The 23,356-nt window shown below is 35.0% G+C and overlaps 2 protein-coding genes across 2 annotated transcripts in view; one reads left to right on the top strand and one right to left on the bottom strand.

Annotated features, from left to right (window-relative positions):
* cic (Putative transcription factor capicua) overlaps positions 1-23,356 on the bottom strand; it is an 80,700-nt gene that overhangs the window by 8,173 nt on the left and 49,171 nt on the right. Inside the window, exons 18-23 of the mRNA XM_071583473.1 lie at positions 18,035-18,818; positions 16,164-16,387; positions 14,671-14,781; positions 11,988-12,205; positions 9,631-9,808; positions 9,398-9,471 (exon numbers count right to left, since the gene is read on the bottom strand). Of these exons, the coding sequence (XP_071439574.1) occupies positions 9,413-9,471; positions 9,631-9,808; positions 11,988-12,205; positions 14,671-14,781; positions 16,164-16,387; positions 18,035-18,818 (1,574 nt within the window). The 3' untranslated portion in view covers positions 9,398-9,412. The remainder of the gene's footprint in view (positions 1-9,397; positions 9,472-9,630; positions 9,809-11,987; positions 12,206-14,670; positions 14,782-16,163; positions 16,388-18,034; positions 18,819-23,356) is intronic.
* Polr2G (DNA-directed RNA polymerase II subunit Rpb7) lies at positions 1,874-7,205 on the top strand. The gene is made up of 8 exons (XM_071583474.1): positions 1,874-2,000; positions 2,073-2,182; positions 2,259-2,418; positions 2,570-2,620; positions 3,394-3,459; positions 4,364-4,435; positions 4,520-4,553; positions 6,923-7,205. The coding sequence occupies exons 1-8, from the start codon at positions 1,989-1,991 to the stop codon at positions 6,937-6,939; spliced, it is 522 nt and encodes a 173-aa protein (XP_071439575.1). The 5' UTR covers positions 1,874-1,988; the 3' UTR covers positions 6,940-7,205.

Here is a 23,356-nt window from a genome sequence, read left to right as displayed (position 1 = left end):
GTATATTGCAGAATTATCTTAGTGACATTTGGGAAACTGATCTGACATTACTTAAAGGCCAAATTTTTCATAGAGGAAATCAAGAACAGTGTCGGTGGTATGTGAACATGCACCAAGGTCAGAAAAGAATGAAACTTTTCAGTACTTAAGTAAGAATAATATATTGACCATATTAAAAATAAAGAGGGGAGAAAATGGAGTGTAGAATACGGCTGTTAGGAAATCGTAAAAATGTGCCTACCGAGGAGAGGACACCACTTTCATCTTGATGATGAGGATACTGGAAGACCATAGGGAATGCATTCAATTGTTTCTCGCTCAACTTCACGGAAGTTCATGTTGATAAAATGAAGAACAAATTTATTTTTCCACTGTTATTAACAACAGTGGAAAAATACATCGTGCTCTTCATTTATTGACCATTTAGAATCGCTGTAGTTTATAGATGAAGTGAGACTTCTTTAAGATGACTTTGGAAGATTACAATAGAGAATGATTGTAAACTTTGGTGCATTTCTACTGCTTTCATCCAGCTTATTTGTCCTTCAGTGAAATCGGCATTGTTTGCAGAATCTACTCAACCCCCTTCTTCCTTCCTCTCCTCCCCTACCATTTTATTCTCAATTTTAACTCCATTATTTCCCCCTCTCTTACAGCCACGGCCAACACCATATCAATTATATTCACTGACCCCCCTGATATTAAAAATGAACAACTGTAAAATCCACATATCTGTTTGCATAGAGCTTTAAAGTAAGAAGATATACGGAGAAATATCTAGAGGGATCGAGATAGAAAGAACTACAGCTGAAATAATGCACAATATTAAGAGCTCGACCATGGGCATTGTTTTTTTATGGTACAATTTATAATTAGGTTCTATGGTAGGGGTTTCAAAAATTGCCGTTATTAAAAATACAGGTGAAGGAATAGAGAAAACAACCTTGATATCAGACCAGGCTGAGAGAAAACTTGACGGAATTTTTTTTTTGGAAGAAATCATTTGCATGAATTTTCGTAGATATTCTCGTAAGTAATGGAATTACTACACATCAATAGCATTTTATCGGGATGGAGTAAAACATAAAATATACGGTTAATAAGTTTGCACGAATTGGTCGCATAATGCGAAATGTTTATTGATACGCTAAGATTTTTCTACTTAATACTCACCTAATGGTAGGGCAGTATTTTGAAGAGAAGGTATTTGTGCCGATAGGGCCACCTGTAAACAAAATTGCGTCTTTCCCGCACCACTTCCTCCACATAGTTCCACTATTCCCCTGGACAGAAGGCCGCCCCTTAAAAACAAGTCTATTAAGGGACAACCAACAGACAAGCGCCTTCCAAACCACTTCGTTCGCAAGTCATCACGATCAAGTAATGAAGAAACTCTTTTTGGAAGAAATGCACTAGAAGGCACCACTGCCCGCAACTTTTTTATATCGCTTAAAGATAAGTTGGCATTAACCAAAAGATCTCTTTCAGAAGCCCCTAATATGCTTTTGATGGTATCAAGTCCCGCTGTAAGAAATGATGGGAATAAATTTTAGCTTATCTGCGTCCGAAATGCCATAATAGAAACATTAAGTAACTGTCACTAACAATGAAGTGATTCTAAATTTGATTACCTTCTTCTAAGCTCTCTTTTATCCGACGCTCAACTTTTAGGTTTTCCATTTGCACTAAACATATTTGCTTATCGACCGCGTATGGTATACTATTTAATCGTTAAGTAAGTTTCATCCCAGCAACCACAGCAACTGGGAGTCTCCTCGACATTCTAAAACTTCCCGCTCACGTAAGAATATTTAAACCGCTGTCTACATTTTCAACTGTTTTGAGCGGGCAAAAAGACAATCGTAAATTTAGCTTCACCGATTACACCAGTTTTGATTTGTAAGAGTGACAAGTACCTATAGATCTAAGATTGATTTTAATCATTATTATGAGTGAAAAATTTCTCCGAGGGATACTAATTTAGAGCCATGTTTTATCACGTGAGTACTCTCCCATCTGACTTTATTTCGGATGTATTTAGTGATAATTACACATTGATACATATTTCGTAGATATCTTTGGAGCATGAAATTCTTCTCCATCCTCGTTACTTTGGGCCCCAACTTTTGGAAACTGTAAGGCAGAAGCTTTACACAGAGGTCGAGGGAACTTGCACAGGAAAGTAAGTACCATCTGTTATGTTTCCTTTGTGGAAAATAGGACCGGTATATAGCAGCAGTTTTGAACTATTTTTACAGGTATGGGTTTGTCATTGCGGTAACAACGATTGATAATATTGGAGCAGGAATAATACAACCTGGGCAAGGGTTCGTGGTTTACCCGGTCAAATATAAGGCAATTGTATTCAGACCATTTAAAGGAGAGGTTTTGGATGCAGTGGTCACTCAAGTTAACAAGGTAATTCGTGGTGTTCCTATAGGTTAACTTCTTTGAAATAATAAGTTCACATTCAATGCTATTGAAGATTTGATTTTTGAGCCCAAGAATTTTATCGTGAAAGTTTTTTACTCCATGCAATGGTATTTTCCGTTTACTTTACGATTTCTAGGTGGGGATGTTTGCTGAAATTGGACCTCTTTCATGTTTCATATCTCATCATGTGAGTATTCAGAATCCGGTATTTAATCAATTTTGAGGTCAGTTTATATTTATACTAGAGATTATAAGCGAGTTATGATGGGCTAATGAAAATTGGAAGATAAAGAAGAGAATAAATAACTGAGTAAAGAAAAGAAACAAAGTTGGTAACGTCACACAATTTTATTGCGCAAAAACCAAAAGTGCTATTAAATTTTGAATTGGAATGAAGAAGTTAATTTGAGCTAACTGTGGAACAATTCCACCAAGTTCTACACGAAACGGTTTTGTATGTATGCTAGAAATGCAGAGCCTTGTGGAACTGTTAAGGCTTTAGTGATAGAATTGATAGATTCCAGGCAAATCACCAAGTAATTGTCAAAGTTTGACTGATTTTTTGAAAATACTTCCGGAAAATATTCAATTCCATAAGTAAGACGATAAAAAAATTACAATAAATTTTTATCAAATTATCGTTGTCTACTCCTTATCATATGAAATTCTAGCATAAAGGACCGGAGGCATCACCCAAGAAAATGTCTATTGAAAATGAATGATTGGCATTTTTTTCACGGACAGTTTGGTTCTAGTCTTTATTTATTTTTTACCTTCATCTTTGATAAATTTTATGGTTCAGTCATTGTATTCTCTCAGTTACTGTGGAATGAATGAATTGTTTCTACTATTGAATCTACTATTAGTTGGTTGGTAAAACTATAATTATTGTAAATACGTGAAAATCTGTAGTAGTAAGTTCTGCAGTGTAATTTTATCTTAAAATTTTATTCATTGCAGTCAATACCTGCTGACATGGAATTCTGCCCCAATTCTAATCCTCCTTGCTACAAATCTAAAGAAGAAGTAAGTATTGTTTTTGGAATTTGTCTTCACTATCAGAGAAGTAGGGTAGACTTGTAGTAAGTGTGAAATGAACCTTGTGTAAAGGAGTGTGGTGTGTTCATTAAGGTATTGTGTTATATAGTTTCCCTACTATGAATAATCTTTAATCACTCATTGCATATTATACATTGTGATGGATACTGCCAAAATTAGAAATAAACTATTCACAAATACTTGACAAAAATCTAATAATACATAGTGGGAAAGTCCCAGAAGTCCTGTATGCCAGTTGGGCTACATAATATAGCATTATATAGAATAGTTCTATAGTTGAAAGATATAGTCTGCTTTGAGTTATATATATATATATATATACATACATATATATATCCTCATAACTGGCTCTATTATTACTTTCAAATACCTTTGGAACTGCGGCTCATATGAAGAGTTGCCCGAGGTTGCTGGAATGATTCCATGGGTGTAGAGTAGTGACAATTAACTCCTGGTTATTTTCATATGTTACCAATTAACATTGGTCTTCTTGGGCATGGGGTTGTCTGTATAAGTTTCTTTGATGATTATCCAGGGGGCATTTGAAAACTGAAGTTTTCCATGTTAAATAGTGATCATAAAAATATCACAATCATTGCTAAAACATGGCTGTTTTGAAACCTTAAATCCAATGACACAACTTTTGCCCAATAAATTGTTTTAGAACCTCAATAAGATTGTAAAAAATGTCCTTGGGGGACAAGCATAAAACAAGTTGAGATTGTGAGAGTAAGAGACGTAAAAGGAAGATAATAGAAAAATAACAAAGAGATAGGTCAACATATAACTTCCGAGGATAGTTTATACTTCCTCCTTTTATGTTAATTTACAAATGTACCCCGAAGGCCAATGCCTGTTCTTCATTTTCCAGGATGTTGTAATTCAACAGGATGATGAAATAAGGCTGAAGATAGTCGGGACACGAGTTGATGCATCAGGAATTGTAAGTTTTGCATTTAATAAACTTTACCCCATGGGAAATTAAATTGTTGTAAATGATTAATCTCTCTCCTATTTTTAATTACAGTTTGCTATTGGAACTTTAATGGATGATTACCTGGGTAAGCTTTATTCCCATTATATATCTCCAACTATACTATGGTTTTGAAAAGATATGTATCCAATTTAAATCCCATATATGATAGATATCTCCAATTAGAAAAATGCAGTTATTTCTGTGCATACTAATTTGGTGATAAACCTGTAACTCATAACTTATTTTTATGAGTTTTAGTGCAACTTTGGCATGTGTAATGTGTGTATGTTATTTATTGCAAGACTGTTTGTTCCCAACTGTTTAAATGGTATACAAGGAAGGAAAATAATAACCTGCATCTTTGGACTTCCCTGTTGTGGATGTCCTCAATTGAACATCAATTGTGACATTGCTCCTTAAAGTCAGTGTCTTTGCTTATAATTCAGTGGCTAATGAGAACCTAGGGATAATTTTTGTCCAGATTTAATTGGAATCCCTACCTTCCCATGTCAAATTTTAGTTGCATCACTGCTTTGCTCAGACTATGAAGGTAAATTATTTCCAACAGTTTTACCTTTAACATTGAATTATAAAATTTAGAAATGCTTCTTTGCTACTTTTTTCTATAAGATCTTATGCTGACTTTTCATTTATAATGGCAGGTCTTGGTTTTTTGATTCCACCCTTGATAGAAAGTGCAATTGTTAAATTCATAAACTTATATTTCAATGCACAAATGCAAGACCTGTTATACTACATTATGCTAATCCTGACTACCAACATGGAATGAATTATGACAACAAAATGTATTATTCCTACAAATTTTTAAGTTGGCATTGTTTATATGGGTAAATGTCCATTAGCATCGATAGCACTTGAGATATTGAGTGCAGTACTGATGTAGTAATATTTCTATATTGACATTGTGTTGAAATTAAAATAAGTGTAATGAAGAGGTACGTTATGTGAGCGCTGAAATTAGTTGGCCATTCATGAGAAGTACTGTTGTTGTCTCCGGTATTTTTGAGACAGAAGTGAGTTGATCCATGTGTTATAATGATGCTTTGTGCTTTCTTAGAACATGGCTATGATAAATGTGCACTGCTAAAGAATATTTGTTTCCAAAGCCATAACTGATTAAGGCAACCATGGTTTCTGCAAACTTTCACTGTTATTAGGCACACATTTTGCAAAACTAAAGCTCAGTCTGATCAACAGGGTATGGAGGATATAAATTAATTTGGCAAAAGCTGAGAGTTTAGTGTGATATCGGCAGATAATAGGATTTTTTTAAATGAGAAAGTTAATGCTTAAAGCCATTATTCAAATCACTCAGAAAATATTTGTCATAGCATAATTTCTGTTATTAATGTTATTATTTTCATGAAAAATGTTATATATTTATGTTGGTGATTTTTTTCATATTCTTTGCTTCAAAATTTACCATTAATTTTAATACAGCTGCATGCAATAATTACAAGACATTTGAAAAAATTACAATCTTTTGAGAGTGAATTGTTGAACTTCATCACAAGTATTCTTGGTAGCCTATACCTAAGGCAGAATCATTAAGTTTATTGTAGCTATTTATTGATGAACCAAAAAAAGTCATCATCTTTTCTTCTTTGAAATACATGGTCAGCTATTTTGGCATTTTGACCTGATGTGGGAATCACGATGTTAGCTGGTTTTATGTTTTGTTACCTGGCAGCTAGTAGTAGGAAGGAAAATGGGATTTTGGCCTTATTGATGAAATGAACTCTATCATAATACTCATTGCCTCACTGTGGTGCTACAACAAAGGCTACAGGGGATGGAGATGAATTTGATGAGGCAGAACCAAAGAAATTAGTAATACCTAAATTTCAAATTTAATCTCTAATGTAACATTATGTGTGGGTGTGGGAATAGTCCCATTTTGTGACAAGAAGGAAGGAAGGTAAGTTGAATGTTCCCCCAACCATGGCAAGAGTTAATTTATGTTGTTGATAAAAACCATGCTATCTGGTTTTTCTGAGATATTTACGCTGTTTCCAATGATGCTACTTTAAATCCTAAAATTCAAAATAAGAGATTCAAATTCTAGTGATGCAGGTACATCAATTAATTTCGAAAGGTTAAAATGTATTGTATGGAATTTGAATCTGGATTTTATTCATTAGTATTAAATAACTCCTACCTGGATCATACATTCATTAAAATTGTATTTGTAAAATACTAATACAGTTTGCTGAAGTAAGGAAAAACAAATTGGCATGTGAAAGTGCTTCGTGGTAGCATCACAGATGAATTATTGTTTTTATGGCAAGTAAGTAAACAACTCAGTATGTGGGGTATTGTTTGCCTTAAAGCACTGAGATCCACATTAACATTGCAGAGTTCAATTAGTCAAGTAAGCAATGCATATATCATCTTCAATGACATATTAAAGTTTAATCTTTTTTTTATTTTCAGGTTGCCTCTTCAATTAAAGTTGTCATTAGGAAGATAAATTTGTACCACAATATTATTATTTTTATATTTTTTGTCTTGTATAAATAATAAAATGGAGCAATTCCTTTGCAACATTATGTACAACATTATAATGTTTTCCCAATTTTTTATTTGTGAAGATGGCCAACGGGTAGGGAAATTAGATTCCACCTGATTGTCTGTGTTGATCAACAAAATGTTAACATAATTCTTGGCCTAGTTTACTCGGGTACTCTAGGGCAAACACAAATTAATAAAATCTATCTTTACCCATGAAATTTATGACAAAAATTCATTGTCTTGAAAACATTTTTAAAAAAACCAAATTGATAACATTTAAACTGAATTACAATTTTCAAGTTGATTTCATCGAAAAGGTTAAATTACAGCAAATCACACAACAAACACACCTAAGAAATAAATTATTAAAATAATTTTGTTCACCTGAAATTTATCATGGGTGAAACGTTTGAAAGATTATGGTAATCAATTCACAATGTGCATTTTCAACTATAATTGGCAACAGTTACTTGTGTGCTGGAATTTAAAGAGACCTCTGTACACTAAGGAAGCGTGTTTCAATTTATCCAGTATCTGTTCCCTGTTTTCAGTTCTTATTCCTGCACTGGTTTCAAACCTTGTAGTTCTTCACTCGAGCACAGTCACTCACACACTTACTTACACAAAAACACATGACACATATTCTTTATGCTTCAACTCCATCACGGTTCCGACCAATTAAAAAGTTTTTAAAAGTTCTAATAATTAAAGCACGCAAATACAGCCTTAAAAATATTCACCAATGCACAGGCATTTGATTTGATTGCACAGTTTTTAAAGAACAATTTAATGCATATGCAGGTGGTATTTGCATATTGCCTTCTATTGAAAGAAGTTTTGTCTTTGAAATTAAAATGTCGATGCCATTTGATACACATGTTCTACATCTAAGCACTTCCAAAAATTTTATACAAAACTCAAGACATACATCTGGATAAGTTACTTACTGTTATTTTTCTTTTTTTCATATAAAAACAGGTAGCTAATATTAGCTCAGTAACCATGGCAACAACTATTTAAAGTACATGCAACAACAGGTAAATTGCTATATGATTTTAATAATACATATTTGTTGACACATCTACCACCTTCCACATAAATTCATGCTATTAAAATTATTTACATAAAAATCTAATTCTATACATACTCGCCTATTTATACACATTTATATATGAAGAGAGAAACAAGAGGACTTATAAGGTTTGCATGCCTTAACAATGCAAATATATATTTATATATATATGTATATAAAATATTGAAAATGTGCTTAGGGGTGAAGTGAGAGCAATGTGAATTTTGGTCCAATGTTGCTAGTGTAAATAAGACTTAATTACTATTGCATTTAAATGCCATTCCTTAAGAATGCCACAGGAAGCAACATTGGACAATCACAAATATTAGCCCCTCCAACCATTTATTTCCTGATTTTTTTTTAATTATGAGTCATTCGTCTCATAATAAAACTCTCAAGAAAATGATAAAACATGTTTAGTTAAGAATTGATCAACAACTTCTCTTCTTTGGCAAAATTGTTTAGATTATTTGACATTATCAAAAAACAAGTGTGCTCATTCCAAACGTCCTTCTTATATATCACATAAATTATCTAAACCTACAACAATAGCCACTGAGTCAATTCCTTAAATGAAATCAACGCAACCTGAACTTGATGTAAAATTGAGAAATTCAAAATGGAAAAAATTTAATTTAGTTTAAGTAACCGGATAATTTCCTCCACTCCAAAATTCCTCTAATGCAATGGTTAACAGTTAATATAAAACTCAAAGAGAGATCTACTGGGTCAATTTGGTGCTCTTGTAACAATATATATGCAATTGGAAATTGCAAGAGAGGAACTTCGGGTGGTTAATTTGTAAAATGAGTGACAACAGACCAGGAAAAAAGTGTCACAATCACTAGCTGTACGATTCATAGTCTTACGATATTTTCCATAATGATCATAATTATTCCGATCGGTACTTACAACATCTTCACCCTGCTTAACTAGCACACAATGGGCATTGTGAAATTATTGAAAAATAAAATCCTCTCACTAAAACATTTTTGGCTGCAATCAGTAACTTATAAATTCCAAAAACTTGAGTTCATCATTTTGGTAAAAAATCTCAGACTCACCAATTTTAAAGCCAGACATTTTAGTAAAAAATTAGAGTAAAACTTTGACCATTTATTGGTGAATTTAAAGGGAGATCAATCATAATAAGTCCTCAATATTCACCATATTTTTGCTAACCTACTATCTTTTTGAATTATTTCTCTTGGTCCCATTATAACTGACTGCCATAATAACACTGCAAAACACGGCAACATTGTGGCAGATAACTGAGAAAAAGAGAACACTACAATTGCTCATTCAATACTTTTAAAACTGTTTACCTCTTTAAAATATCACTAACTGCTGGATGAAGCAGGGATGCTGATTGCCTGATTTGCTGCCAAGGTAGAAATTCCTGCAAAAAAAAATATTGCCCAGAAACATCAAATCCTTTGCTTCAAGAATTGCGTTAAATCATGAGCAACATTTGTTTCATGTAATTTGAAACCATTAAGAAATGAAGAAAGTAGCTTTCAAAAATTTTGACCTACACCTAAATATAAATGTAACCTACCTGAAGTTGTTGAAGTATCTTCACTGGTTGTAACCACAGGACTTATTAAAGCGCCACTACTACCAGTTCCTCCTGCACTTAAAGGTGTGAGATTATTTTGGGCCATAAGCTTCTGCCTTACCTCTCGAATCTTAAGCTGTAGGCTTGATTTGCTGGGGAAGACATCTGAATGGCTTGCCTAAATAAATTTAAAAGGCACATTAAAAATGTAAGTTACTAGATGGACGGCATTTGTCACAGCAATATTGCACGTAGTGTTTCAGTGAGGAATGATAACTAGAACATCGTTGGGTACCTAACCAAAAGTCAGGAGACTCATTTACTTAATACCTTTTCACTTGCAATTACTAAAATATTAGTCATAAATCATGAAATTATACATCAAAGTATATTGGCAAAAATTATCCCCAATGTGATACTAGAGTCTATTTCAATAAATTTGATTTTATTATGCATTAAACCTTTGCAAATACAGACTATATAAGACAAAGATGTCTGGATAAAGTAACATCAACTATTTGATGTTTTCTCAATTGAAACTGAATGGATATTTTTTTGTAAGTCTGGTGAACCCTTAGTTTCAGACTTCATTTTGCTGACTTTTTTTAAGCCTTAAACCTATATATTCCTGCAGAATGGTAGTGCCGATATCTTGAACCCTTAATGAGCAACCAGCATTACATGTTTCTGTCCTATCCAGAATATGCGGAAGTATGGACCAGTTGGGTTTTTTTGTTTCCAGAAGTTTTGTGTATGGTTTTTTTCATTTATTGCTTTTTCAGCTCCATTATTACCACTCAATAATCATGCCAATCCCATTTTACGTACTTGTGCATTGGCATGTTTTCATAGCAAGAATATCATTTCAAAGATGGCACCAGCCTAAACAGATAACTCTTCCAAAACAACAACAAAGGTGGAAAGACAACATACTATCTCTTCCCTTTAAGTCAATCAAAATGAATCCTGGCTCTGGATTAAGCCTGGAACTCTTTCAGCCAAACTGGTGGCACTCTGTTCAGCTGTTGCTTATTTCTGAGGTCTGGGAAATTCACTTTTTAACTATCCCTTAATGAGCTCCTTCTTGTACTGAAATGACCCCTCGATATTTTTCATAAAAGAACGTCCCTTTTCAACATAAATCCCTCTGCTATTCTGTATTGGTCCAGTGGAGATGTCGACCTCCTCCATCTAACTGAATTCCCTGGCTTAAACATGTGCAATCCTAAGCATTAAGGAGTTGGTTTCAATGATGCATCAATAAAGACAGATTTCAGATGTGTAAAGGAGATAATGAAGATGATGAGGAAGTTAGGTATAATTCAGTAATCTTCAATTCCTAATCTAATCTAAGAACTTAGCTTTTTGCAGAAAGTAACAAAAATGTCTATCAGGAAATGGCTCTTTCTTTGGACTATATTAAAGATGATAAAACAAATAAAGAGATACAAAAACTAGGTTCAGAAGTTTTGATATGGAACTGGACATATAAAAACTGCCAAGCGAATGCACAATTGACGAGGCACAATGCCAAAGCTGGAATGTAAACATTAAATAACCACAAGGATACAGAAGTTCTTTGTTATTCAGTAAAGGTCATGCATGGTAAATTGCATATTTTTCTCTTATGTTAAGTGAATTTCATGTTCATCTATCTCAAACAGAGAGTATCTAATGATGATACATTTTTCTTGTTTGTATGCATTCTTCTCACTCATGAGATAACGAGGACTTCGCTGAGATATTCGGTTCTATCCTTCATAGTTGCTTTTTTTCAGAAGGACAGCATCAAAATAAGAGGAATGGCTCTTTAACTCCGACTGGTTAAGTTTTAATGATTCCCTGGGCATATTCTAGTGCTGTAGATACTTCCAACTGCAGACGATTACATTTGAATGAGTCACAATATGTGATTAGTGTTTCTCCTCGCTGACTTTTCTTAAGAAATGGCTGATATATAGACCTGTGATATATCATTCTGACAAAAATTTTCCACCTGATACTTCATGAAATGTTAGATTAATAACTTGATCTGAGGTCTCTTTTTAAAGGCTTGTAAATTGTGCCAGCCCTCAGGAATTTACCGAGGACCCCTCTAAGACACTGAGTTAATTATTATATTGTTACTATCTTTCTTATGAGAACATCATCAAAATAAGGGATTACTTCTGGAATACTTTTGTCCAGGAAGGTTTCAATAAATCATTGGAAAACCCCTGGTGCTGTTGATACACCAGATAGTAATTGGATTGCCACATTACTGATGGGAGAGAGTATACAATTCAGTAAGTAGGTTTTCCTGGTTTTTAATAGGTTCTGTCATACACAAGAAGTCTGACAAAGATTTAAAACGATACCTGAAAGGCAGAAGTGGCCTGGGTAGAAGGAAAGAAGCCGTGATCTTGGAAAAGTTGCATGACCAACTGCCGCCTTTGTTCCAAAATCTTCCTGTGCCCTTTCTCAGAGGCACTTCCACTGGCTCCTGTCCCAATTGGACCACTGGTGCCTGGTGTTTTTGGTGTTCGTGGTGAACTAGATGATACTTCAGCTGTGACATCCCCAACCCCTTCACCAGCTGAGAAGAATAAATGCACATCATAAGATAATAGTAATTATAAAGCTATGAAACTTAATACAATATTCCAAATACATTAAGAAAATTTCTGACATGGAAGTATTATTTGAAAGAGATTTTTTAACAAGATTTGTGATAACTTTGCTTCATAATAAATGGGTTGGTTACCTTAAAGCATGAACTTTAATAAGCCTCGGAAATGAAAATGCCGTCATTGTATATACAACTAATTCCTAAATTCACACATTTTTATGGTTTTTTTCCTCATTGCTATAATATTACTACCTAAAAGAATTTTATCTTTGTTCAAATAGAGTCTAGATTTCATCGTGAACCAATTTTTTAATCAAGAGAATTATTATACTTCTCTTAAACAGAGAAAAGTTTCCTTATACAATATGAAACATCTGCATGATGAAAAAACAAGGCAAGTGATGCATCAAAGTTACAATAAAAGCCACTTTTGGGAGAAAATGTTTTTTTAAATTCTGTATCACTCAGAAAACTGATATTGAAAATAAAAGTAACTCTCTTTCAACCATTAAATACAGAAATAGGAAAACTTAGATGAAACAAGAAATATTATCAATACAAAACACAAATTTGAATCAACTCAAACAGCCAAACATTACTACACATATCCTAAAATAGTAGTAATATCCTAATATCCTATACCTCTGGATAGTGATGACAGATTGAAATGTAATGAGTGAAAAGAGAGTGGAGTGAGGTAGCAGAGAAGAGATTAGGAAAAAGGAATGACATTGAGGAGAAAAGAAGATTTACTACACAAATCATATCAAACAGCCACTTCAACAGGACAAAAACCACATACCCTCAAAAAGTACTAGCAAGTATAAAAGTGTGGTCCCATAAGTAGCTGGCCTGAGCTACAGATGGCAGTAATTGTTTAAAAAATATCACTAATAGAAATTATGCAATCTATAAAGCATATGTTTCAAGTTTGAAGTTGTTTAGTATTTGCTTGGCAGCCATCAATAGTGAACGTTTTCAATGAATTTGCGAAAATGGAGAAAATTGATCGTTGTTATGCGATAAAATACTTTTATTTGAAAGGCCTCAGCCAACCCAATATAAAAGCTAAATTGGATTTGACTCTGGGTGAGTCTGTTCCTTTGTTTACAACAATAAACTATTAGGAAGCAGAGTTTAAACAAGGCCTTACGAGCTGTCAAGATGAGTATCGCATTGTTCAACCAAATGAGGTGACAACTTCAGGAACGGTTAAGAAAATCCACAAAGTGACAATGGATGATCATCGACTGAAAGTTCGCCAGCTAGCAGACATAGTAGGCATTTCAATAAGTGCAGTACATTGCAAATTAACTGAAAATTTGGATGAGAATATGTGGGCAAGATGGGCCATTTCATAACTGTGGATGAAACATGGGTCCATTCCTTCACACCGGAGACAAAAGAGTATTCAAAACAATGGATTCAAAAGGGAGAACTGCCTCCAAAGAAGGTGAAGACCATTTCATCTGCATTAATTGTGCTGATAATTTTCATTGACTATCTTGAAAAAGGAAAAACTATCTACAGTAAGTATTACGCAAAATTATTGCAATGCTTGAGCAAAGAAATCAAGCAAAAGTGGCCGCATTTGGCTAAGGAGAAAGGGTAGTGTCATCAAGACAATGCACCAGCTCACAAATCTGTTATTGCTATGGCCAAAATTCATAAATTAAAGTTTGCATTGCTACCTCATGCACCCTATTCGCCAGATTTAGACCCTCGGATTATTTTCTGTTCATAAACTTAAAAAATGGCTCGGTGTCCAAAGATTTTCCAACCGTTAAGAAGTGATGTCTGCAGTTAATGGCTATTTTGAGGAGCAAGACAGCTCTTATTATAAAAAGGGTATCGAAATTGATGAACATGGCTGGGAAAAGTGTATAGAGCTGAAAGGAGATTATGTTGAATAATAAATAAATTTTTTTCCAAAATTTTTGGTGTTTTCTTTGTTGGATGGGGTACTCCTGGGACCACCCTTGTACATTATGATTAGACATATTACGAACAACATCTTCAATTTTCAATCTCCAAATATTTGATGCAGATTTAGATCATGATAATTTAGTGCTCATGAAATATAACATCAGATTCAAGTGAATTAAAAATGAAATAGTAATAAAAAAAATGGGATAAGGTAATTACTTCTGTGAGAAAAAAGGAGAATCAGAAATAAATCTACAAATTTCTGAGAGATGAAGAGGGACGTAGGGTGTTGTATGAGAAATGCAGGAACAAATGGAAGAAAGAATAATTGCCACAGAAGACACAATTCCTGTATGTTTTGGATAAATTTTATACAGGTTGAATGGATGTGCTGCCTGCAATGCATAATGAAGAATAAACCTTTAAAAATACTTCACAGACATTGAAACTTGAAAATTTCTTTTGAAAAGGTACATACATATTGTTAAAGTGATGGACAATATTACCTCGGAAAGCTTCAGGATTGAAATCAGGTCCAAAGAAGGTGCTTCCCACAAGTCTTGCAGATTTTGGTGCTCCTAGAGGAGTACTTTCACAGTCACCATCTTCTTCGGTATCTGAAAGAGGGCAAAGAAGTGAATTCAATTAATTCTTCCATAATTTGACAAATATTGCATTCAGCTGGTGGAAAGTATTTAGGTTTTCACTATTTAATCGAAGACAGAAATAGAAAATATGGCAAATTTTCTACAACCTCAAACTTAATAAAATCAATAAAAAGAAATATAAGCCAGTAAAACTTCAATTTTGACTTTCAGAATAAAAAGAATACTGGAACGATACAAGTAATTGTACCCTCTGGGTACACAAAAATAAGTTTAAAAAAACTAGCAAGTTATGTTTTCAGTTATATGTAGGCTCATATTACATTACCATATTTTGGCCAATATCAAGGTACTTATTGACTTGGTTAAACAAAACTCCATGTTACACCCGTAACATTCTAGTCTCTGATCCTCTCTCATAACATCACAATGCTATGAACCAATTGCATTTAGTTTCCTTTGCACCCTAGTCAGAGTTGAATGTTGTACATTTCACAGTTAAAATAAAATTTTATTGTTAATAATGATGCACTGATGGTGCTAATGCAACAGTTCTGAATATTCACACTTAAGGTCACGAAACATTTTGATTGAGGTTGGCAAATCTAGTATACAGTACAGTTTTGTGGCATTTGGCCACATGGGCTGAGTGAGCATTGGGACACCATGCCTTCCCTGTAACAGGTAGAATTTTGATACAAAAGGAGAAAGAAAAAGGTAAACATGAAATAAATTAATGATGACCCACCTATATGTAGATTGATATGTCATGGATGAAGTTCATATGATATGCAAAAGCATAATATTTAGCGTTTAACCATGGAATGATAATTTCCCTTAAGGAGTTATTATCACTGCGTTCATTTGTAACCAAGGGCAAAACAAGTCCACATATGTGAGGGGCAGTTAACAAAATTTCCTAGTTTAGGAATTTGCCATTATAATTGGGAGCAGGGTCATCTCCTCAAATTTGAACTGATTCATTTCCAAGTTGATAATAACAAAGTTGAAACATATTATGTGCCCACTGCAGTAACCAAACATTGTTGACAAGGCACAGCATGTAGGCAACTTCCACCACTGTGATTTACTGCTTTTATCAAAGGTTTTGAATTCAATCCTGAATCTATGGATTCAATAGGATTATGTTGAATACTCAAATTCCGAACACATCCCTAATAATCCCTAATTATGATGCAATAGTCTGGAAAAAGTAGATTTCAATATGTTTTAAATTATACAGAAAAATAATATAGGAAATGTTACACAAAAAATACTTCTCAAATTTCAGCTACTGCTATAACAAAATTATATCTACAATGATAAGAAAATATTAATTTTACACTGAGGTTAATATGGAAAAAAAAAGGGTTTTAGATTGAAAAGATACATACTTCGATGAGGTGTACTAGTTGCTGGAGTTTGAGGCCGTTTTTTCGTCCTGATGTGGTGATGGTGGTGGTAACTCTGAGGTACAAAAGGTGGTAATCGAGGACTTGAAGGGACAACATTATTGGCACTACCAGCACCACCGATGGCACTTGGTGATTGACATTCCTCCGGTTTGAATTCAGGCAACGATGAGAACTTAACCTCAAAGTTAACCTGCTCGAGGACTCTGAAAAGACATTACAGGTAGCTAAAACATACATCAAGCAAAGATAAACTCAAAAAATATTTATTTTCAATCATGATGAATCATATTTTCATTAATTGTGAATATGCAGCCATACCTTACTCAACAACACAAATAGGTTCTTCAAAAACATGTCATTACGTGATTTGGAGTAAAACGAAAAATCATTTTCCATTTCATCTAATTCTTCTTAAGCAAGTGGCACGGGTACTATATTGGGGCTGGAGTATGACGAAGAGAATGTGGAAGAACTGATTTAAGATGGTTGGAAATAATTAAATACTTCAGAACTCCCAATGTTACCAGAATAGTTGACAATAGCAGAGATGGAGGAAATATGAAACTGACTTTGTTGCGACGGTTCAAGGCATCAAGGAACTAGCATGAGATAATGTGAAAAGAACTGTCTAAAACACATACTGACTTAGACGGTATTAAACTAATGATGTATAAATTCAAGAAACATGTAGCAGGGCACTCTCAAAAACTGCATCAAATAAGGGCTACAAATATAAGTTTAGGCCATTTCTTGATGAGACAATAATAGTGTTTCCTTTCATTTATTGAGTGATTCTTATTTCTATTCAAATATAATTTTAGCTAATCAGTTGTGTGAGTTTAATTTGTATCTTCTAGATTAAAGAATTAAGATTTTGGTAACATTCTTCATGTTTTTTCAAATGTTTTAATGGTAAGCTCTTCAATCTCAAAACATGGATGCTAGCGAGACAGATTCAAAGAATTTGATTGGCTGCTTGCATGGATGAGTAGTCACTTTAGGCCTCCTTCTACGCTACAATTGAAGTAGTCATTCTAGTGTGTCATTAATCCTTGAAAATGAACTTTTGCAGAGAATAAGTAATTGAAAGCATTAATAGGAACAGTGACACATCTATCACAGTTGGGTTGAGTTGGGTGCCTACTGGGGCATTATGAAAAGGTTTCTAGTATCCAAAAAATAATTAGGACTATTTATAGGGAGTAGGTCGGTTGCTGGGGAAGGGGTAAGCTCCACTTCAGTCAATCAAAATTTATAGCCTACTTATTAGCCTTTTTCAGTATAATTAAATCGTTAAAAATTTCTCCAAGTTTGTATTTCTTACTGTTTTCAAGATGATACCAAAGATTTCATTTCAATACATTTCAAGAATAATATAGTTTCAAGTCACATTTTTGTGGATGGGAGAGATAGCTGCTACTGAGGGTGGGCCTAACAGTTGACTGTACCCAATAGGAGATTAAAACTCAGCTAAAATTTGAGGAAAGTTTTCCTGGCTATGCTGATCAGGAGTTTGATCGGTTTTCAGTATGACAGGGGTTAGGATATCTGCTATCCGTAAATTAAGCATTTTAATAATGATAAATTGGGTACTGAAGCATATCAGAAGAAATTCACTCAGAGTTTTTGCCAATATTGCTCCTTTTGAACATTATTTAATTCTAAATTGTTGAAACACAGCAGACGTCCTCTGAAAATTTAACCTCAATAGCACCACCTCCACCCCTCACTTTAACCTCCCTAGCATATAGGACGTAAGATTTTCCTGATAGGAACAATTGAAAGCGGATCTAATCTCACTGGGGAAAATATGGCCAGAAGGCACAGGTGAAGTGATTTTTTGTGCTTACCTATCCATTCCATCCTCAACATTTTTCTTGAAGAAACTCTTTTTAGAGCTAGGTGAAGCCTGTGGCTGTTGCAGTTGTTGATTTTGCTGTGATTGCTGAGATGCTTGTTGTACTTGCTGGTGGTGTGGCTGTTGGTTCTGCTGTTGTTGGTGTTGCTGTTGAAGTTGCTGCTGCTGCTGTGGGTTTTGCTGTTGAAGTTGTTGCTGCTGCTGTTGGTTTTGCTGTTGTTGGTGCTGCTGCTGAAGTTGTTGGTGCTGCTGCTGCTGTTGTTGTTGTTGTTGTTGTTGTTGTTGCTGCTGTTGCTGTTGTTGTTGTTGCTGCTGTTGTTGCTGCTGTTGTTGTTGTTGCTGCTGTTGTTGTTGCTGCATCTGCTGTTGTTGTTGAAGCTGTTGCTGCTGCTGCAATTGTTGTTGCTGCTGCTGCAGTTGTTGCTGCTGCTGTAGTTGTTGCTGCTGCTGCAACTGTTGTTGCTGTTGCAGTTGTTGTTGCTGCTGAAGCTGTTGTTGTTGTTGGATCTGTTGATGTTGCTGAATCTGTTGTTGCTGCTGAAGCTGTTGGTGGTGCTGCTGCGACTGTTGGTGATGCTGTTGTGGCTGCTGGTGGTGCTGGTGTTGTTGTTGTTGCTGTTGCACTTGCTGCTGCTTTGCTATCTCAGAAGCAGTCTCACCTCTTTCTTCTGTTTGATTATTATTCACAAGTAAACTTTCTGTTGATGCAGAGGATGAAGTTGGAATATTTCCTCCAGATGGAAAGGCAGGAGAGTGAGAAACAGGAGAAGCATTTGCTGAGAAAACAAGTATTTCAGTTTGAGAAATTAATATCAATAATAATATCAATGCTGGCTAACATTTAATAAGCATGTAACCATGTGACAGGAAATCAGCAGATCACTATTGCATCGCATGAAATTTCTATTAAGAATAAATGCTTTATTCTCATTAAACTCAATAGAATGAGGTAGATGAAATAACCACTAAATAAATGAAATTACTATTTTACATGGATTCAAAATGGAATGAATACTATGCTCAAATTTATAACACTGAACTTATCAAAAAATTTCAAAGAGGTAACTGCTATATTAATTTTCTTTTTTTACGTGTTGTCTAAGATGTCCAATTTAATGTATATGATCATATTGAACCAGTACACCAGCTGCTCTCCATGGCATTAATCTTTAATAAAATATCATTTTGCATGATAAGAATCCTGACCAACAAGAAGAATATTTACTCTGATGTAGAGTCAACCAGAATATCAAAGAACATACTGACCCACCGGTACAACATAAACATTACAGAAAAAAATATCAAGACTGCCATCAGATGACTTTCATTTGTAAACCAACATAATTTCTAATGTACCAGACCTGAAAGCAGTAAAGAAAGCCATAATATAAGACTATAATTAAATGAAAAACTACCAAAGGAAATGAAAATATCAAAGATAGACTCAATAACTTTCTTAACCATGATGCAACTTGCAAGAAAGGGTATCCGAATAGATATTTTCTCATTTCTACATTAGCATTTTCCCCAAGTTGCCATATTACATAGACAAAAACTGAATTTCTTCTCGATTAAATAAGTAATATTATAGCAGAACATTTTGGAGCAGACCTAATTGTCTTTGGCAATGCTTAAATGTTGATAAGTAAAAGTTTATTAAGTAAAAGCTTGTCATTTTTAAGTTGAAGATACCAGACTGGCAGAAGGTACAGGCACAAAATAAACGAACTTTCAGAAATGAATATTTTTGAAATCATTATTTGAGGAACAGAATCACTATGCCTTGTCTCTCAGTTCAAGTATGAAACTATTTCACATGATAAATAAGTATTTTAACTTTTTTCCACGCTTAAAACAGGCAGTAGCCTATTCTTTGGAAGAGTTCTTAACCAAAGATTAGGAAAATGAATGCTTAAACATTATGGTTGATGATCCACACTTTAACTACGATACAAAATCCAAAGCCTAAATCTACACACATAATTAATAAAAAATGCATATTGAATCCTTTAGGAACAAGAGCCGATTGCAACAAATGAATAGAATGATTTTAGGCATCACTTTGTGGAAGCGATTCACATCAGAAAATAAAAAACTTTGTTCTTCCACATACAAGTATATTTTATTATGGACGACCTAGATTTCGGCTTACAAAGTTATCATCAGGTGATACCTGAGTCAGTTATTGTATACCTCAGCTTACCGACTGTGTCACAAAACAAATTGGAACCGATGATCGTTACACTATTAAGTTTTGTGCTAAACTGAAAAAAATCTCTAAAGGAGACCAACAGAATGATTCACCAGGCTCACAGGGACACTGCTCTGTCCTACTTACAAGTTTCAAGGTGGTTAAAGGCCTTTAAGGAGGGCCCGGAAGAGGTTCATGATGAACAATGCTCTGGGTGGCCGTCAACCAGCAAAACCGACAACAATGTGGCCCGTGTTCGACAATTGTGGGACTTTAACCGTTGATTGAGTATCAGGAAGGTAGCCAATGTACTGAACTTGTCTGCTGTTTTATTTTGCAATGTTACTGAAGATTTAGTGATGAGGAAAGCTTGTGCCCAAGGTGTTGTCAGACGACCAAAAGACAAACCAAGTGGAAATTTCAAGTTAACTTTTGCAATGTATTGAAAATGAATCTGATTATTTGGACGTCATGACTGATGATGAAACCTGGGTTTTTGATTTCGACCCAGAAAAAAATGCCAAAGCTCTGAGTGGCAAACCAATAGTCTCCAAGCCGAAAAAGGCAAGAATGGGATAATCAAAAGTGAAAACAATGCTCATTGTGCTTTTCGACAGTAAAGGAGTGTTCCATCAGGAGTTTGCCCCTCAAGGACAGACAGTTAACGATTCCTACTACGTGGATGTGCAGGAAAGACTAAGAAAAACAGCCATCAGGTTGAGAAACAACATCTCCACTACCTGCCAACTCCATCATGACAATTTGCCTTGCCTCAACGCACTACGAGTCTGTGAGTTCCTAGCGAAACACCAGGTGCCAATGCTGCCCCACCCCCCCCTTTAGTCCTGACCTCGCCCTAGCAGATTTCTTGCAAACATTCAAAGAGAAGTCAGAAAAATATTAATTGAATCATGAAAGATTCAAGAGAGATGGAAGGAGTATAGACAGAAATTATATGGTAAAAACATTATGCCAGCAAGCTTAGACATATGACTTACGAGTTCTGTTCAAAAAGTATCCTGAATTTTTGCAGGTTATGTATATTTGATTTTCAATTTTTTTGTGGCATTATGTTTGTTCTTATTTCTGTCATTTATGCCCAAAAGTTTGGCCATTTTGACTGTTCAGTTAATTGTTGACAGCTGTGTTGCTTGGATGTGTTTTGGCTTGTCTTCGATTTTTGCCTGTCCGAAAAAATGGATCAACTGTATCAAATTTTGTGTGAAAAACAAAATTAAGGGTGGGGATGCATTCCGAAAGTTCACTGTGGCAAATGGAGAAGCTACCTTGGACCGAAGCAACGTTTATCGGTAGTACAAAATGTTCTCAGAGGGCCGAGAAGATGTGAAGGACGAAGAGTAAGCCGGATGCCCGAGCACATCAACAACAAACGAAAACATTGATGAAATGAAGAAAATAGTGTTGGCCAATTGTCGAATCACCGTTAGAGAAGTTGCTGAGGACCTGAACATATCGACTGGCTCAGGCCAATCGATTTTCACAAATGATTTGGGCATGACACGGGTTGCCACAAAATTTGTACCATTAACCTGCTAAATGCATTAAAATGCATTAACATTGCAAATGAGTTGTTGGACTCTGTTGTGATGACCCAAATTTGCTCCTGAGGGTCATAACTGGTGATGAATCATGGGTTTATGTTTATGATGTGGAAACTAAAGCTGAATCATCCCAATGAAAACTGCAGCACGAGCCAAGACCGAAAAAAGCGTGCCTAGTTTGGTCCAATGTGAAAGCTTTGCTTACAGTTTTCTTTGATTGCAGGGGCGTGGTGCATCATGAGTTCTTCCCGCAGGGTAGAACGGTAAATAAGGAATATTACCAGCAAGTTATGCGCAATTTGCATTAATCAATCCACCACAAATACCCAGATTTGTGGAAGAACAAAAATTGGCTTTTGCACAATGGCAATGCCCCCGCTCACACATCGTTAATTGTGTGTAAATTTTTGGCCAAAAACAACACACCAATGATCCGTAGCCACCATATTCCCCAGATCTGGCCCCCAGTGACTCTTTCTTGTTCCCAAAACTAAAGAGGCCCATGAAAGGACGATGCTACGCTATGATTGACGAGATATAGACTGCATCGCAGGAGGAGCTGAACAAGATCATAAAAAATGATTTTTTTAAGAGCTTCGAGGATTGGAAAAATCATTAGCCCAAGTGTATAATATCTAATGGGAATTACTTTGAAGGGGACAAAATATATATTCTTGAATAAATAAATATTTTTGAAAAAACACTGAAGTCCCGATACTTTTTGAATAGACCTCACAGAAGAGGATAGATTAGCCCTAGGCATACTTGATGACAAGACAGAAAGATCATGAAGTGAACTGAAATTAATATGGCCAAGGGGGTAGATAAAATTCACGTGGAACTACTTCAAGGTTTAGGAAAAGGTGAAAGAAAGGTGAGAGAAGGAATTTTACGGGCCAATTCGAAGCATTTATGAGGGGGGAAATTTGGCCAGAAAATTGTGTGTGTTCAGGGCTAGTTCCAATCCCAAAAAGGGAAAGGTAGTCGTATGTGAGGCTATAGAACAATATATTTCATTTCACCGGCAGTTTAAGCAGTACTCAGGATAATCATTAAGAAGAAGGAGGGGAGCACAATTGATATACTTGGAGGATGATTAGTCTGAGTTCAGGAAGGGTGGGGGGGCACACGTGATGCCATTGCAGTTATGAGGTCATTAATAGAGAAGAACACAGAATATAAAATTAGGATAGTTCAACTCCAAGAAACTGCCGGAGATACCACAACAGTAACTTTTAGTAGAGTCATCAGCTAATATACATTTCAATGCAACAATTTCAGGGAGTAAAAATCCTTCGCCTTGACCGGCATTCGAACCCAGATCCCTCAATGTCCACCCAAGTGCTTTATCCAGTTAAGCTTTTGTGGCATCCTCTTCAGTTTAAGAGGATGCCTCGAAAGCTAACTGGCTAAAGCACTTCGGTGGACATCGAAGGGTCTGGGTTCGAATCTTGGTTAAGGCAAGACTTTTTACACTCTGAAATTCTTGCATAGGATAGTTTACTTTTGGAATGCACCCTGTATATATGGAAGAACAATTTTTTTCTTTTCCTATGCAACT

Source organism: Hetaerina americana, unplaced genomic scaffold (assembly GCF_022747635.1).
Source record: "Hetaerina americana unplaced genomic scaffold, ioHetAmer1.1.p SCAF_14, whole genome shotgun sequence".
NCBI classification, from domain to species: Eukaryota; Metazoa; Arthropoda; class Insecta; order Odonata; family Calopterygidae; genus Hetaerina; species Hetaerina americana.
Note: the sequence above shows the minus strand (reverse complement) of the source record. Positions and strands in the feature narration are given on the sequence as shown.